The sequence below is a fragment of the Perissodus microlepis genome, chromosome 12, assembly GCF_051167445.1.
Source record: "Perissodus microlepis isolate ML-2025 ecotype Zambia chromosome 12, ASM5116744v1, whole genome shotgun sequence".
NCBI classification, from domain to species: Eukaryota; Metazoa; Chordata; class Actinopteri; order Cichliformes; family Cichlidae; genus Perissodus; species Perissodus microlepis.
Window position 1 is genome coordinate 17141484 of NC_140472.1, and position 18800 is coordinate 17160283.

At 39.4% G+C, this 18800-nt stretch overlaps 2 protein-coding genes across 2 annotated transcripts in view; one reads left to right on the top strand and one right to left on the bottom strand.

Moving 5' to 3' along the window:
• Window positions 1–18800, bottom strand: part of iqgap2 (IQ motif containing GTPase activating protein 2) — a 36476-nt gene that overhangs the window by 9178 nt on the left and 8498 nt on the right. Inside the window, exons 3-22 of the mRNA XM_084947422.1 lie at window positions 17896–18052; window positions 17433–17510; window positions 16641–16717; window positions 12414–12481; window positions 11540–11653; window positions 11247–11425; window positions 10221–10308; window positions 9457–9620; window positions 8954–9041; window positions 8579–8742; window positions 8287–8447; window positions 7180–7304; window positions 6268–6431; window positions 2012–2102; window positions 1523–1690; window positions 1252–1394; window positions 921–1091; window positions 517–600; window positions 228–299; window positions 72–141 (exon numbers count right to left, since the gene is read on the bottom strand). Coding sequence (XP_084803548.1) covers window positions 72–141; window positions 228–299; window positions 517–600; window positions 921–1091; window positions 1252–1394; window positions 1523–1690; window positions 2012–2102; window positions 6268–6431; window positions 7180–7304; window positions 8287–8447; window positions 8579–8742; window positions 8954–9041; window positions 9457–9620; window positions 10221–10308; window positions 11247–11425; window positions 11540–11653; window positions 12414–12481; window positions 16641–16717; window positions 17433–17510; window positions 17896–18052 — 2426 coding nt within the window. The remainder of the gene's footprint in view (window positions 1–71; window positions 142–227; window positions 300–516; window positions 601–920; window positions 1092–1251; window positions 1395–1522; window positions 1691–2011; window positions 2103–6267; window positions 6432–7179; window positions 7305–8286; window positions 8448–8578; window positions 8743–8953; window positions 9042–9456; window positions 9621–10220; window positions 10309–11246; window positions 11426–11539; window positions 11654–12413; window positions 12482–16640; window positions 16718–17432; window positions 17511–17895; window positions 18053–18800) is intronic.
• f2rl2 (coagulation factor II (thrombin) receptor-like 2) lies at window positions 3044–6128 on the top strand. Its single transcript, XM_084947425.1, has 2 exons — window positions 3044–3325; window positions 3608–6128. Exons 1-2 carry the CDS (start codon window positions 3262–3264, stop codon window positions 4627–4629), a joined length of 1086 nt encoding a protein of 361 aa, XP_084803551.1. The 5' UTR covers window positions 3044–3261; the 3' UTR covers window positions 4630–6128.

The window sequence follows — 18800 nt, forward strand, 5'->3', positions numbered from 1 at the left end:
AAAACTGGCGAAACATGCATTAAGACCATAATTTCATATTCAAACGCAGATCTAAATTCTTTATGACTCACTTAGCGTCCTGTAGTCCTCTCTGGCTTTGTTGGCCTTCAGAAAAGCTTGGATTTTCACAATTTCTTTTTCCTAAACACAAAAATGAATCAGTTTTAGGAAGCACAAACCCAAATCCAAATCCTGCACCTGAGTAATGCCAATGAAGAATTACTCACATGATCTTTGAAGAACTGTTGCCTCTGATTGTATTCACGTTTTGCTTTCCACATCTTTACAAAAGACTGGATCTAAATAAAATAAAGTATTTAAACAGTTAAAAAAAAAAAAAAAAAAAACATATACACATATATACACACACACACACACACACACACACACACCCCAGGTGTTTGATGCAGCAGCTATGTTGCTAATGCTATTCACAGGTTAATTAATAAGTGTTAAAAATCCCAATTAATATTCTCCTGTTTCAGTCTGTCATTCATAACAAAAATAATTCATCACCTTGACAATGGAAGCAACATTTTTCTGAAGCAAATTCATCCTCTCTTTATACACTTTCCTCTGTTTGTAACCTTTCCAACAAGCCTGCAAAAAAAGGAAAAACTGAGACAAACATGTACAAGCAACAACAAGTTCGGCATCACCTTCACCACAAATCAGTTTATGAAGCTTAGACATGAAGTTTAGACATCAGTTTTCTAAAGACATTGTTGTCATTGTTGGTTTGTCTTCTAAGAAGATGCAAACAAAAATATGCAGTCAGTACAGTGGCTGTAATTTAATGTAAGTATATAGCTACCTTTGCTTATGATTTGTTTGTGCTTGGAAAAGCCCTAGACATCCAGAATCAATGAGGAATATTTGACTAATTACTAAGTACACTTTATAGAGGTTCTATAAGCTACCTGCAGTTTTACGACATGTGGTTCTTGCTGATGCAGATACGCCATTCTCTGGGCGTGCTTCTTCCTGACCAGGTAACCTCTGACTCTCGCCTGCAGCTTGGTCACAAAGCACTCATTGGCCAGCCATAGCTGTTCCCTGTTATACTCAGCAGTCACACAGGTCACCACATTCTGAGGGAAAAACCAAGCATACCCCACAGCAGCATGAACATTGTTTGTTTAGATGCATCCAAGTATAAACAAATCTCAATGAAACTACTGTTAAACTAAAAATGAAATCAGTCCAATCAATGGGAAATGTTAATAAAGCTTTATAATCAAGGGGTAGTACCTGGATTTCTTCTTTACTGAGATGTCCGCTGTTCTGTTCAAACCCTTCAGGCTCCTCCCAGGTGCCCTGTTCAGTTTCCAGGTTATAGAAATAGTCATATTTGTCCTTGATGCACTGTTTTACCCACACACCATCAGTGCTGCCTGGAGGAAAGCAGAAAGTGCTTTTTAAAAAGTCTGTTGGTGTAAATTTGACACAAATTCTCAACTTCTCACTGGAGTTTCTTGAACAGAAAGCACATTTGCTGTCCCACAGATGTAAATCCTGTTACCTTTGGCAGCACCGTCTCTTTGTTTCTGTGAAAGGTCATCTTGGTACGTGTCAGCACATTCAGGAAGAACTGCTTTCAGCCCTACACTGGGAGCCTGCAAAGCCTCCAGTGTATTCTGGGAGTCCCCCTCATTCACTGTCTTGTTAATATGAGCTACTGCTCCAGACACTAGCAATGCAAAGCAAAAAGAAAAACCACTGGTGTCAGCTTCACAACGCTATTGGGTCAAATAAAACAACAGTATACAGTAAAAGTACAACGTGAACACAATGAGTAGTGTACAGGAAAATAAATTTAAATGAATTAGACATCAAATTAATTACATTGACATTTTTTATTGTTTTTTTCAATAGTTCATTTCTACGTCTGCCTCGCTATAGCAACAAGAAACACTGGATAAGAGCATCTATAAGGCATTATGTGACAGTTATTCATGGAAACAAATCGCAGATCAATTTGAAGAATTAATCAGGCTTTATGAGAACATACATGCGAGAGCCTCCTTTTCATCCTGGTTGGCTGTCAGTATGGCCTCTTGGATTTGGTCCAGCCACAGCACTGCAGATTCATCACCGGAGCTCTACAATCAGGAAAAAGAACAAAGATCATTCCTCTTCATTTCAGAAGACAAAACTCAAACTCACGCACACAAGGCATTATTAGTAGCTTGTTCATCGTTTCTAAAATATTTAAAGCACCCCGAACCAAAATAATGTGGAAAGTTTTAAGTTTGGAAAATATTTCAGGTACAGTAAATGTACACAAAGTCAAACTGGGATTGTGGAGATATTTAATAGAGATAATGATCGCATTATAGAGAACCAGTACCAGGAACCAGTCGAGACAAATAAGGAAAAGTTGACAAAAGATGACCTGCAACCATATCCTAGCCCACCACTTAAAACAATGACCTCAGTCTATAATGGGCTCAAAAGTCACAACAAACACAGCATGTTTATTCAGCTTGATCCTTATGTTTGTTCTCAAGCTAATTTTAGACAACATCAAGGGGTGCATCATCGACCACAAGACCATCAGGAAGGAAGTCGCTGTTTACAAAACACTGAAGCAGTCTGAAAGTAAAGACATTACTTATGCGTTTCACACACTCCTCATATATTGAGGGTGTCATAAGAGGTAATATTACATGTGTGATGTGATAGTGCAAGCCAGAAGGACATAGCAGTCCTTCAAAAGCAGCACAGCATGGAGGCAAGACAGGAAGAAAGAAAAACACTGTCCTGGGAAACCACTTTACTAAATGACCATCTTCAAGCACACATTTCACTTCCTTTATTGCATTCATGATGTAATTGCTACACATTTTATGTTGTCTGAAAACCAGCTTCTAATTCACTAGGCTGACAAACACTAAATCGCATTTTAACAAAAGTAAAAAAAACTAGTCAAATGTCTTAAATGAACCAAACTCCTTGGACAAACACGATAAACAGCTCTGTAAACCATTAAGTAGTTTTTTCCCCCACTCCAGTGATTCAGAGGGCTGTGACTGACGCAGACAGCAGGGAATTCAGTTTTCAAGTCCAGGCAGGAAACATGCTTCTGTATACACTGCCAGGAAGCTGAGTTTGAGCTCACACCATTATCAGCTCGACTGCTGCACTGAAGAGATGCAAAACACAAAGTTTTACTGGTGGAAAACTCCTGACAAGAAGCAACACCAAGAGGGCTGAAGCCTAATTAACTGGGAAATACTGGAATATAAACTTAACGGTGACATGTTTGACCTCATGCCAGGACTACTCATTTGTTTGATGGCAGTGCAGACCAATCAGCTTGATGGTAAGTTTCTCAAGTTAACACATTACTAAAAGGATAACTCTTTTAAAAAATAAAATGCTTAAACCTTGTAGAAAAAGTACATTTTGGTATCCAACAACTGGGAAAGCTCTTTTCCCAACTCAGACTCACAAAATAGAAAACCAAAATTACTTATTTAAAAAAAACAAAAAACAAACAAACAAACAAACAAACAAACTTCAGAACATTTTGGTACAAAAGAAAAAAAAATTTTTGCATGAAAGTTGATTTGAAGGTGTAAAAACTATTTTCTACTCTTTACAGGAAACAAAAACAGGACCAAAATCCAACCTCACACAGTGAATCCAAGGACCTTTAAGGCCGACTATAATGACACAGGCAGAAACTTGCATGTGAAGCCAGAGGATCCAGTGACAGCCTATACCACAGGGGTGCTCAGCACCTGGGTCATACCCTCATCATACATCCTGTCTATGCTGGTGGGCATCCCCTCCAACGGCTACATTCTGGCCTTCCTCAGAGTCCGACTCAGAGCACAGTCCTTTTCCACAGTCGTTCTTCACCTGAACCTGGCGCTGTCTGACCTGCTGCTCCTGCTTTCCCTTTCGCTGCGTGTTCACTACCACTTCAATGGGAACAACTGGATATTTGGGGAAACCTCCTGCCGGCTGATTACGGCTTTGTTTTACGGTAATGTTTACTGCTCAGCTCAGACCATCGCGTGCATCAGCCTGAACAGCTACCTGGCTGTGGTCAAACCATTCATGTACAGGAGGCTTGCTACGAAAACACTGGCGGTGTGGACGTGCTTGGTTATATGGTTCCTGTTCGGGGCTGCTGTTGTGCCTGAGCTCCTTGTCAGGCAGAGTTACAACATCTCCCAGCTGGGGATCACAACATGTCATGACGTACTTCCCCTAGACGAAAAATCACACTCCCATCTGGTGCCATATAGGTTGATGCTTATCTGTCTAGGCTTTATAACACCCTTCCTCTTTTGTATCTATGCCCATGTGGCTGTAATTTACCATCTAGGTCAAAGTGCTTGTGACTGGAAGCCATTTATCAGAGTCAGCACTCTGGTTTTCAGCATCTTCTTGGTGTGCTTCTTGCCCAGCGGCGTCCTGCATATGGCCCACTACATCCGCCTGTTTTCCGGTGGGGACGACAGCCTGTATGGATACTTTAGAGTAGCTGTGTGTCTCTGCTGTTTCCACAGTTGTCTTGATCCCTTCCTGTGTATGCTTATTTCCAAGACAGCGGCTTCAGAACTACAATTTATTTCTCTCCGCGAGATATCTCCGAGACAAGCAGTTATGACGTGATACTGGACATGTATACAAAAAAACCAAAACAAAACCCAAGCCTCCGTACTGGACTATTGTTGGAACACAGCAGGAAGTCACAAGGGAAGAAAATGACAAACTGAAGACCGGACATTGTGGTTAACATTAGGCTGTATCCAGGTTACATCCAGAATCAGAAACTGATAATGTGGCCACAGTGTTATTTGTTTCCATGTATACTAAAAACATGTCTTATGCGTCATGTTTTGTTCATCTTTTCATTAAAATTATATCCAAAAGTCAACAATACTTTTTGTAAACGATATATCGGTTACTTTAAAATCAAGATTGAGCAATTCAGATAGATATATACATGACCTAATGTAAAGAAGTGACATAGGATAAAAAAAACTGCTGTATAAAAAAAAAAACTAACAAGACAAAGTTATGACACATGGTTTAAATAATGATTCATGGAGGAAGTGGGGGTGCTTACTGAACCTGCTTTGCTCGCCCCTTCCTTCCAGGGGGAGTCCTCTACCGCCTGATCTTAATCATCATCCCATGCCTTCTCCTCCCTCCGCTTCTCTGACAACACATCACCCACGCACGTAGGGTCTCAGGGGGGACATGAGCTGCATAGGCCACAGTTGGTAGGGCCATTCACGTGGCTTTGCTGGCTGTGCTGTGCAGTCATCTGTTTCTCATTTTTAATTACCACACAGTAAGGGTGGGAGATATATCAAATATACTCGATGTATTGCGAGTTTTTCCACTCACGATAGTTAAAATGCCTTTATAAATTGCCATGGCAATATTAAGCTGTCTGCATGCAATTCCCTGTGAGGTTTTTTTCCTCCCACACGCTGCACAAGCATCATTAATCCCCCTCCCTCCCAAACAGAAAATTTTCTACCTGGCGCACTGCGCTGAGCATGTGTGTTTATATCCTACCAGACGAGCGAGGGAATGAGACTCGCTGAACAAAATGCGGTAATTTGCAAAACGTGCCGTAAACATTTGCCGCAAGAGGAAGCAATACCACAAATTTATTCTACCAGCTGAAAAGTTATCCACTACAAAATTAAGACTTTTTAAACTCCACATGTCAACGTCTCCCCACACACTAAAGAAAACATTAAATAAACCAGCTGTGATACTTGTGACTGTTCTATGTCAGTCGTTTTTATAGTCACTATCTAGACTTTTGTTTCTGTAACTTGTCTTTCAGTTGTTGCATATCATTTAAATGTGTGCTTTGTTAACGAGTTGGAGACCGAAATGCCCGTTTACTTCACCCTTTTTTCTATCTTTCACCAACCTGGCGTCACCCCCAGCTTAATACCCACACAGATAATAATATGAATAATAAAATAAAATGAATAAATAAACCAAAAACATTTACAAGAGGAGCCTACAGACAGTCTATGTTCCTCTTAGGAAAGCAAATGTGTTTTCCACAATAAAGCATTCAGACCATGATTCTGCTTGCTGCACAGGACAGGTTTAAAAATGTTAAAAAAAAAACTTACAAAATGAATAAATAAACAAAATAATGATTCGTTCAGCTATAATGACGTTTGACGTTAATGACGTTATTCCACAATATCTAGCTGTGGATGGTGCAAGTATATTTTTCTACTCAAATTCGAAATGACTAAAGAAATGTTCGCCTACCTGGCAGAGAAGTTGTTTGGTATTTTGAAGGACATCATGGTAGTGTTTGGCTGTGGCTGGGTTCACCCCTGACAACTTGGCTGTAGGGAGGAGGAGGGCTGCAAGGGTCTGCTCATGATCACCTGAGTTTAGTGCCTCATTGATCTCAGCTATGGCTATGATTCCTGTAGGTGGAGGACCAAAAAACAAAAGCCTCTCAGACAAGTTAAGAGCACAGATTGTGTTTCATTTTTCAGTGTAAGACGATGCCTAAAAAACTGTTCTAAGGTTTCAAACATCTGTGTAATTTGAGAATATTCCTGAAACAGTGGGAGTATTTTGAGCACTTTTACGTCATGTCCACCTCAGCAAACTGTGTAGTTTTACGCCTTTTTGAGCCTCAAGGAAATTATTTATGTTTGAGCAGTTTGCAGTTAATCGTTTGTTATTGTCAAAATTACAATTTAGATTGAGTGTAATATCGTAGCTTGACTCAGTGTGATGTCTGATATGGTTCTCTTAGCAGACAAAGGAATCACCAGCACCTTCAGGTTTCGGTCCAGCATGAGTAATTGTCACATGTCTGTCTGAACTGTACATGTCTGTGAGCTTCTACATGCCTCATCTCTCTCTACGTACAACATATCGCCGTATGTTACTGAACAAAAGATCACTGTGTATTAGTTACATTTACAGCAAGTATCAAATCTCCTGCTTTTATTAAGTGGCCAGATCTAGTTTTGTTATGTGCAGATATGTCCTAGCAAAGTTTAGAGAACTGACATTGTTTTACAATGTACGAGGAGAAACAAGGAGAAGCCTAATGATTAATTCAGTAGTCACCAAATTGCATAGCAAATTGATTAGCTGCACAGGACAAAACACTTGCTAAAATATGTAAACTAGAAGAGGAAATCAGCAAGACGTTCTTACGTTCATGCTCTTCTTGGACCTGAACATTCACGGTGTCGATGCATTTCTGGACATCATTCCAGGTTAGAAACTCTTGGCCCGTGGAAAGCGCCTCAGCTCGCTCTTTGATAAGCATGTCAGAATACCTGAGGAAAGAAGGACTTATGTAACCAGAAATAACCAGAAATTGTTTAGATCTGCAAATACATTATAACTTAATTTTTAAGTCATAAATAAATAAAAGAAAAAACTATGACATTACAGCAACAACAAAACACTCATGGGTGTATTTTTGGTGTCCTCATAGTCTGCCCACCACAGCAAAGCGGCATTTAGCACTTTAGCACCACAGCTGAGCAGACAGCAGTGTGGAACCAAGTGTTGTCTGTATTGTAAACTGATAAATTTGTGAAGCAAATCGTTAACCTTATAAGCTTATAAGTGTCCCGTCATACAGTACAGCAGGACAAATGTCTGAGAGGAGCCAAAAGTTACACCAACCTGCTACCCATTTTTAGACATAAAACTGATTTTTGTTCATGTGGTGCATTCAATATACCAAGCAACTAACAGACTAGAAGAAAAATCATCATACAGAAAAAAAGCTCTGCAGATTTTATCTGGTCAAATTAGTTTTTTTCCCCCTCAAACAACCAAAAAGGGATTTTGGGTTTCTTCCCAGGATCAAATTGGGTGTCTTTCTGTTGTTAGGTGAATGTGTAAATCACTAAAAATTCACATATTGTATGTTCTTGTTAGTATAATATAAATTAAATGCTATTAGGTTAAAACTACCACAACAAGGTTTAACTGTTATGTTTAACTACCAGGGATTAGGTTTTTAACTATTAGCTGCTGCACAGAGTGACCGAGATAAGTAAAGAGTTATTTATTAGCAGTAATGTTGATAAGAAGATGGGTAAAGTAGTTCTATATTAAAAACTGCCATAAACATGTTGTATAAACATTCTGCAATAAATCACAATAACTCTTCTTTATGGTCTCTGTGTCGTTTCCACAGCCTGACTTAAAAGTAGATGAATCCACTAAATGGGAACACTGGGGGGGGAAGGTGAGTAAACAATAACACTTCCTTTTGCTTCCTCATCTATCCTGCGGCTATCTTACCTGTTAAGGTTGTCTTGGTCTATGTTGGTAAAGCCCAGAGGAGAGTCTGTTAGCTGCTCAATCACAGCCTGTGGGTCTTTGGTGTCCAGCACTTCATTCAGCACTGCGACAGCTGACAGCATCTCTACAGCTACACTCAGTTCCTCGTGGCTCAGTCCAGACTGAAAAACATAAAATACTGGATCAGAAAATTGATGCCTGCAGAGTGTGTGTGTGTGTGTATATATCGCTGACCTTATCAATACCCATCAACATCCATGTGCACAGAGTAAAAGTCTGAAACATGCCTCACCCGTCCCCCTTGTAGCTGCAAACTGAAAAGCTCAGCCTGGTAGAGGTTGGCAGCAGTTTGGTAGACAATTGGCAGCTGTGCCTCCGGGTTCATCAGCTCCTCCACTGTTTCCAAAGCATTGCCCAGGCGAATGGCTGTATTGATTCTTGCAACTGCTTCAAGTTCTGATTAAGAAAATGACAACAAAGTCGTGTTTTACATTATAACTTGGAATCAATTCCCCAAATGAACAAAAACAGTATTTCATACAACCTTATACATGATGTGCTGAAGGACCTTTAAGAACCCATATTAAATACTTGTCGTATTTGGATGATTAGCTAGTTTGATTTTTAACTCATCAGTAAACAGCCCGAAGTTACAAAAGCCACTTACTTCGTTTCTCTGCTTCAGCAAAGTCATTGCAGGAGCTGACAACTCGCTGAATCTCTTCCTTGTCCAGAATCTGGACCCTTCCACCTTCCTGAAGAAGAAAAATTAGAGTACACTAAGCAGATATCCAAAAAGACCCCATTAAAAAAAATGGCTCGTTTTTCTTTGCATTTTGACTTGATTATTTTTTTTAAATCTGAAGATAGAGTTAGATATTTCATGTGAAAGCAGGCCATTGCTCACTTGTAACAATGCTTGGATAACAAGAAGACCACAAAGAAAATCGGGGAAAAAAAACAAAAACAAAAAACAAAAAAAACAGTGTTTATTAAAGAGGTGAAAGTCAAGTCTGAAATATGGTCATCTGTAAGTGTAAATGTAGATTTAACGTGCTTCTCATACGTCAACAGGATTGTGTGCATCCATTTAGTAATGGATTTTCTACTATACATAAACTGCTGGAATTAAATCCAACAACTGAGCAAACAAGCTCTGACTCTGTATACCTTAGATTTATGCTGACAGTAGTTGGTAAAATGTTCCAGATACCACCGGCTGTTTGACTCCTGAACACCGAGCAAGGCCAGCGCGTTGAGCCTAAGCGCAGCCAGCAGAGCAGCTTTATCCTGGCTCGACACAGCATGATTCACCTGCCTTATAGCTTCCTGGGCTGGAGACAGGAAAAATAAAGACAGTGAGCAGATACTTTTTAACTTTAATTTAATATCGTTTTGATTAACTGTGTAACTGTGCTGCATAATCTGATTTAACAGATGTTTAGACCTAATACCTAGGCCTGGGTATCGTCACTCATTTCTAGAATCGATTCGATTCCGATTCACAAGGTACCGAATCGATTCGGGGAAAATTTTCAGCCCCGACGGCGTGTCCGCGCCATCGGGTGAGAAAGGCGACATCTCACTGATTCGGATGCGTCGGTGGGTCCGCGTTTTGTGTTTACGTCTTTGTGCAGAATCCGTGTACCTGCTCTTGTTTACCGTTTTAGCTGTTTGATGGTTGTAGAAATTTTGTGAGGTTTAACCTGAGATTCTGGCGTTTCGGGCAAAATAAATTTATAATTAAAAATCGATTCAGGATTTTAATGAATCAATATCACGGCCAGAATTGATTTTAATCGATAAATCAATAATCAAAACCCACCCCTACTAATACCCATAAAGGCTCATCTCACACAAAGACAAAAACATCTGCGACACATGACAGTGTTTAAGTGAGGATGTGTGTAAAGCAAACATAGGGAAGCTCTTACTGTTGACCAGATCAATGCATCTCTGGATTTCCTGTTGAGTCAGCAGCTCCTCATAAACATCTCTTTCTTCAGCAGCAACTGAGGAACGCTAACAGAGGGAGACAACGAAAATATAATCACATTATATGCATATAATTGTTAAAAAAAAAAAAAACAAACAAACTATATTTTAGCAGGTTGTATTTACTGCCTCCCATTCTCATTTACATTGGTGTGGTAATATCAAGAAAAGAAAAGCTAGTGCTACTGTTTGCACAGTGTTTGCAAAGAGAATGGGAGGAGAGGCGCTGGATGACGTGGAGCGTTAGGTAAATACAGCTTACAATGCAGTCACTGGAATGTGCTGGCAAAGCCTGTAGAGCACATCAGCGCAGGCAACCATTTTCAGATGTCAGTGCAGTTCTCGAGTTAATATAGCTGCCACATACATATCACACTTATTTATATTCCTTTGGAAAATGTCTCAAATAACACACATGATTCAGAAAGTTCTAACACTACATTCAGACCAACAGCTCTTAAAATCTGTCTGTGGTCAGCACGTGTGCTCTTGAACACAGAAAACATGTCAACCTCAGCAGCAGTAAGAGGTGTAACTTAATCATACCTGCTTACATGGTTCAAGGTTAGTTCAGGTTAAAGGGGTGAAGACAATTTTAACAAGGTTGAAGATGAGAAAGTTGCACTGTTTTATTTTTCATCTAAAAAAAAACATTATAAGCCAAACGGTGGCTCTAAAACAAAGGTGTGAACAGTGGATAGAAAGAATTGGTGGATCCCCCCAAGATGATGTTTTCCCAAAGTTTTCCTTTGCCTCAGTGTATGCTGGTAAGCAATCAGAATTGCCTATTCTCAGTCTCTGATACAGCACAACCTGTTTGTTTTATGACTCAGCAGTCCAGTCTATTCTAGCATGCAGCTACATTTTAAAGCATTAAGACTCCAGTGTACAGCTAGCCCTGCAGCTAAGATACTAAATAAAAAGGAAAAAGCTCCAAGAGATCACTGAAGTGTTTGTCTTCTCACCCTCCCTGAGGACTGATCCCGCTTGCGAGACTTGGTCTGGCTCAGTGTGTCCTGATATTCTTGGGCCAGAGGTTCCTGTGTGTTCCTCAGCATTGCGTTAGGATTGTTCAGGGCTCCCATTGTGACAGATGCTTGACCTCTATCAACCGCTTCATTGATGGCAATCACAGCAGCATGTACTAAGGGAAAAAAAAAAACATGGAATTAGTGGAGGATATCACATATCAGATCAGATAACTCTGTTTACTTCAGTCAAAAACAACTGAGTGGCTCAAGGTTAAAAGATCACTCACAGGCAGCTTCATCAACCGACAGCTCATTGGCCAGGATACCTCCAATTTTACTGAAAGCTGGCATCTGAATGCCATACTTTTCCAGTTCACTCCTCATGTTACTGATCTCTTCCTCTGTAAAACACATATTACTGACATGAGAAACAGCTGCGACACAGCACATTAGAATAAAACAAACAAACAAAAAAAAACAACAACAACAACAACAACAACATACAGTTGGGACAAATTTCTAACCAGTGTAACTGTTAAATGGGGCATCAAAACACTAACAATGACTGTTAAAATCAATCTGCCAAAACCCTGAAATAAATATTTCATAATCTTCAAATCTAGTTAAAAATGATCAAGTGATATTAGAACAACAGACCCCTCACACCACACACGAGGAGAGTAAATGTCCTTTGTTAGAGGAAAATTAAAATGAAGACATGTTGCTCTTAGAGCATCATGACAGTTGCTTGCAGGAGAATATGGGTACACACGAAGTGCCATCAAAAGGTTCAGGGCCTTGCCCCATAAAAAGCTAATAGCTCCCCCCCTTTAAATCCAATTTCCCCTTCAAGGTCATCGTCCTGCTTTTAGGGCAGCTGCAATTTATAAATTGTTCCATTTATGGTCCCATTACTTGAGTGGATGATCATCACTAGTGATAAGAGCCTGATCTCTGGTAATGAACCATTGGTCATAAAATTCTGCTATAACATGAAGAACACATGGGAACCGTGTTGTGTTGTACCATCACGTGAGGACTAACAAGAAAAGTGATGCAGGAAATGTGTTTTTATAATATGAATGTAGTATGAATGATATTGTGTGTTATAAGGTTTGTGCTATGTTTCACTTTCAGGTGATTTATATGGTAGATGGTTACCTGTGAAGTCCACTTTCCCTAGAAGGTCTTGAATCTGTGGTGCAATTCCCAGTTTGTACAAGTACAAGCTGGAAAAAAAAGACACAAACACATACGATGTAAGAGTTGTGCAAAAAATAAACAATAATACAAAACACTGTAGATCATACCATGAAAATAAAACTATTTATTTTTTCGATCAAGATTGCTTCGGTATCGTCTTCTCTGCAGTGTCACACTTACACCACAAGGGGGTAGCACTGTCTCAAATTACAATAAGCACTGTGACAACACTAAGCAGACTCGGTGCACTACCTAGCAGATAAATTTAACAAGGAGGTGACTGGAAACTTCATAAAACTTTCATCTTCCGGCAGGTACTGGGTAACTGGCAATGAATTATAGATACTTAAGGGAGGTCTGGCAACAGTACAGCTCTGAATAAAGGAGTTTTAGTAGCTAGTGGTTGTTCTGCCCTTTGGTCCCAGCATGTGTAAACATAAGATGCACTCTGTCCTTGGCACAGAGAGGTTTGAAAGAGACCATCTAAAAATCTGCTTTTACAAAGGGTAATTTTTCAACATGCAGGCAGCTGATTCAGACTGGGATACAAACACAACAACAGCTGACTGGGGTTAATGAAGGTGGCTGATTACCAGCCACAGGGGTTAAAGACGATCAGCTGACTAGCTTGGTGGATTCCCTTTTTTTTTTTTCCAAATCTCTACCACTCTGAGAAGAATTAAAACATCTACTTATGAGGTCAGCATTGTACCTAAGGAGGAATAACATTCAATGGGAACTTGTGGGACTTGAACTGGATTTGCAGGAAGGAAGAGCACGTGTGTGCATAACGGGAGGAAGGAAACCAATTCTCAAAGGACCTCACCAAAACACTACAACAGAGAAAACAAGGCAGGCAGCTCCCATAACCACTCCCCCAAATGTGTACTTAGCTGACTGGATGGTTTAGAAAGTCAAAGTCATTTAGACTAAGTAAGCAAGGGCCTACAGCAACGCACAAGCCACGGAAAAAGACCACCAACCTTTCACAGGAAAGCAAACGTAAAGTTAAACACTGAAACTACAACTAATAGTATAGAGTGAATATAGCTGTCTATAGCTCAATAACAGATTCTGGATAATATATACAGCATGGCACATCTAAAGTAACACACGAAACCTCCTTGTCCTACTAAAGTAGAAACAATGTTTTCCAGTTTCTGTTTCATATCATTTACTAAGTACCACTTCTGCTTTTGATGTATAGATTGGAGGTTAAGCTTCATGGACACACTGTACAAATGTGGTCAGAAGTTTCCATACGCTCACCGTGGTCATGAATATCATGGTATTTGTGGGATTTGAATGATTTCTTTAATGAGCCTTTTGAACTGTTCTTTTTCCAGGGGGAATTATTGCACAGCATACATATTAAATAAATTTAGAAAACAACCACGTCAACAAGTTTGAAATTATTTTGGATATTCTCTAAAAGAAGATTAAGTAAATACAAATATATACATACATCCATACATACAGCCCCACTAGCATTTGATTAAATGCCCTTTGGCAAGTTGCACAATGACCAGATAGTTTTGGTAGCCATCAACAAGCTTCTGGCATGAGTCTGGCTGGATATTTGACCAGTCTTCTTAGCAGAACTCACCAAATTCATTTTAACTGGTTGGATTTCTGGCATGAACCTGGCTTTCAAGTGTAGTCCACAAATTTTCAATCAGGTTGAGCTTGGGTCTTTGGGAAGACCATTCCAGAAATTTAACACCTGCTTTACCCATTCTAAAACACTGTCCTCTTGGATCATCAGTTGTGTCCAATATTCAAGTTTCAGTAAAGCTTAAATGTGTTGATTTTTCTCAGCCCATGGTCATGCAAAACTCACTTCACTGTGAACAGGTGATTCTGTTGTTCCAGCATTTTCCAGTTCTTGGCAGGCTTGAGCCTTGGTGGTTTCTGGGCTTTCACTTAACATCCTAACCAATTTTCTTTCATCTGACAGTGACAGTTTGGGTCTTCTTCTAGATCTTGGCAAATCAGTTACACATCAAAATAACTTGTACTCGCATACAGTTGTTTGAACTGATGATCTTAGAAACTGCAGTTGTTTAGAAATGGCTCCAAGAGACCTTACCAACCTGTGTCAATCTACAGTTTTCCTTCTTTGATCTTCATCGAGTTCCTTGGACTTTCCCATTGTTCTTACTATTGGTTAATCCAGTGAGTGCTGACAGACAAATTATTTTATGCTACCAATTGAATAAAGCATGACAATGAAGTTAATAGCTTTGTCAAGTTAGAAGAAACTGAACCTTCAGCACTACTTATTACAACAGATAGGTGAATGTATTTACACATTTGAGCCTGTATGTATGCATTTTTGACCTGGCATGGATTAGAGAATATCCTAAATCAATTCAAACTTGTGCAACCGTTTTATATTTTTCTTAAAGTCATTAAAAATGTATTCTGTACAATCATTCCACCCTGGGAGAGAAAAAAAAACAAAAAAACAGTTTAAGGGAATCAAGAGCCTAAAATGACCATGATATTCATTCCCATCATGATGATGTGTAAACATCTGACCACAAGCATAGTAGTTTTATGAGCTGTCGATAAATTCTGTCTGAAGATACAAAATAAGCACTTCATTTCCAATTCAAACCAAAATGTTTGGTTTAGTCCAACACAACCCAATCCAAATTAAATAAATTTAAAAAAAAAAAAAAAAAAAAAAGTTTGTAAATGTTAGTGAAAACAGTATGTACTAGTCCATATAATCTACAGCTGTGCTGTATACATTGTATGGACTTGGCACAATGACATCACCTATAATCTTGTGTGGAAGACTTGAGCTGTGAACTTCTGACCTTCGCTATTGCATGCTAGGAGAGTGGCTTGTTAGTTACATGGTTGTCCCAACCTAATCCATTCCCTGCTTTATTCTCCTTTTAACTCAAAGTAAACATGATGTTGTTTTCATTAGTTCATCAAGACACCACGGAAAGAGGTCATGGCTCAACTGAGCATTTGACTTATATCGAGGTTTTGCAGAAATGTGACTACTAACCATGTGACATTAACTTCTCTGCCATTTTGGACATGTGACAAGTGTGGTGACAATGTTGGATCATCCATGACCATCTGGCAACCACTGGTCATAAGGGAAAAATTCCCAACACTGGTTGCGAGTGGTTGTTGGAGGTTGATGGCAGTCGATGGAAAAAAAAGGATTGCTAAAGTCATGGCAACCACCTGTTGCTAGGGTAAAACGTGTTTTCCTCAACCATATAGAAAAGTCCTCTTTATGATAGCTTTGGTTGTTAGCGCAATGCAGCAGTCATAGTTCGCTTCCAAGTGAAAAGTGCGACAAACTGGAAATGGAGAAGGCTCCCCTTTTAATTAAAAGTTAAGCCTCAGCAATGTAGCAAAGATATTTCCACAAGCACAATTTTTAATATGAAGGGGAATTCCTCTCTATTTCCAGCTTGTAGTTGGCCAGTATTTGTTTAAAAAAAAAAAACAACAACAAAAAAACAACAAAAACAAGAAAAACAAAACAAAAACAAAACAAAACACAAAAAAAAAAAAAAAAAAAAAAAACAGGCAACCGTGGCAATCTGCTAGCATCCAAATAACTCACTAGGTGACTTTTGGTGCAGCGCCTTTTTTGCAACCAATTTCATTCATCAACAGGTAGAAACCCCAGGAACCACCACCAACCAGTCAGGGAAGAAACTTTCCTAGCAACAGGTGGTTGCATCATGTCCAGTATGGCAGACAGAAATGTGCACATGAAGTCACATGAGAAACTTCAATTTCCACATTTTTTACAACCAGATGAGTTGCCCCCTGGTGGTGATTAGAAAGAATGCAGACAAAAGTCACATGTATTAAATCAGCTTTTCACTTTGGAAACTATGCACATCTTTTATATACACTAGAAATTGCATTCATTAATTAGGCAACATTGTACAGACAAATGTAACGCTGCCTGAATCTAATCTGGCCCTGTGGCAATATTTTAAACCCTAACAGACAGATACCACCACATAGTTTTTAGGTCAAAGACAACACTTAGGTCTGCATTTCATGAAATGAAACCACACTGAACATTCAGGTGTAGATCCTTCAGGAGAACCCAGCCAGGGGAACCCAGCCACTGCACATACATGAAGATAACAGATGAGCGACCAATTTTGCTGTCAAAATAGATCCTTTCAGTCGTACCTCAATGCATGAATGCAGTATACCACCTTGGGCATGTTTTTGCGATCGTACACATCTGTCGTCTCAGGATAGAATATCTGAAAGCAGAAACCACCAGCAGGTATTAGTCACTCTTCTTTTATCAGGGTCTTTTTTTTTGGGGGGGGGGGCTCTGTCTCAATAATTATCTTCATAATAACACACGAATGATGAATTTAAAATCAGCATTGAATTAAGAGATAGGAATAGCTGCAAGTAATTTTAAATAAATTACTGAAGACAAGAAAAAGCCAGTAGTAGATAACAACTTTACCATATTCTTATTTCCATGATGCAGTTTATGTTTTTATTTCCAGTCTTTGGTGTTGTGTTATAAATGATAAAATATGAGTAATACTGTTCTAGCATTACTCCTACACATTCATTATAATTTATTGGAGGTAAAAATTAGGTGCCATGGTGGTTTCTGATCTCTAATATGAACAAGTACAAACCATAAGCCAGTGTTCAGATATGTTATGGTCTTAAATAGAAAATAGGACCTTTCTATACAAACTTTTTTCCCTTTTACATCATGCACTTACAAGCTCCCATCTCAAATAAACTCAACTCTAAACTTTTAATGAGTCTTTCTTACTATAAAAAAAACATTTTTAATGATTGCATAATCACATTAACCTGCATTTATGCATCGTTAACTTCAGTTATGGCATTTTCTCAGTCATGTTCTTGCATTTCAGATCGTTCCACTGAAAGTGTGACGAATGTGAAAGAGAACTTAAAGTGTCTCCAACAGCTGTACAAGCCCCTTACCTTAGGGAGGCCCACTGACTCCATGGCTCTGAGCCACTGCACTGTGTTGTCAGTGTGTCTGAAGTGCAGTCCTTTACTCTAAAGAGAACCACAGAAGCACAGATATTTAATGGGATGAACTGCAAAAAAAATGAGCATTTATATTTAAGGATTTATTACAAAGCATAAAATATGTGCAAGAGCTGAGCTGGTCTGATGGCCAAATCTCATATCGAGCCCTGAGCATAATATGGCAAAATACAAACATATCTATACTTTAGTATAGCAGCAGAACAGCTGCAACAGCTTACAGTTAGCCCTCAACACTGGCCTGTCACATCTCCCTCTTTCCGGTTTAAAACTGCTTTTAACTGCCAGGAAGTACCTGGGAAACAGTCATTCTGCCTGTTATGATGCAATCTGAAAGTTCAAAGTTTTTATTGACTTTTCTTAAACAAGTTCAGTAAAAGAAGAGAAGCCTTACCTTATAACGGGACTGATCTCGGTCATAGATCCTTTTCTCTGAAACCATTTTTGGTGCAAAAAAATTGGCGAGCTTGCCAAGGTAGACCCCATTCCTAAGTCCTTCCTCCAGTTCTGTGGTAGGCGGCAAGTCCTCCTCTAAGCAGGCCTCCATCCATCTGAGCGAACACAAATATGAAGCTCAGATGTCAAGTGCATCTCACATACTGATCTCTTGGAACCAAACAGACCCCAATGAACAGCCTGATGTTAATTAAATCTCAGAGATTTCCAGTATGGTTGACAATTACATAAAATAGAGAAGAGGACATAATGATCTAAAACTGCAGATTAAAAGAGTATAAAGAAGAAAATGAGACTAGTCTACAACATTAGCACACAGCAAATCACACTGATGCATCATCTCATTTGCATTGCATTCTAAATAATAATTGTGGCCTCTTGACTTTCTTTGACCTATTAATTGTTTAAATTCCTTTTATCTCATTAATCTACACTTAATACCACATGATGGCAACGCAAGAACAGAATTTAAACATTTTCTTTGCAGTTAAAATCAAGTAAAGTCAAGTCAAACTGTGATAAACAACACTTGCAGGTCTGATGGAACTGACTGCTTTGACTTTAGGCGACCATGGCTCAGGGGGTTGGGAAGCGTATCTGTAACCGGAAGGTCGCCGGTTCGATCCCCGGGCTCTCTGTCCTGGTTGTTGTGTCCTTGGGCAAGACACTTCACCTACCGCCTACTGGTGTTGGCCAGAGGGGCCGATGGCGCGATATGGCAGCCTCGCCTCTGTCAGTCTGCCCCAGGGCAGCTGTGGCTACAACCGTAGCTTGCCTCCACCAGTGAATGAATGCGAGAGTGAATGAATAGTGGCATTGTAAAGCGCTTTGGGTGCCTTGAAA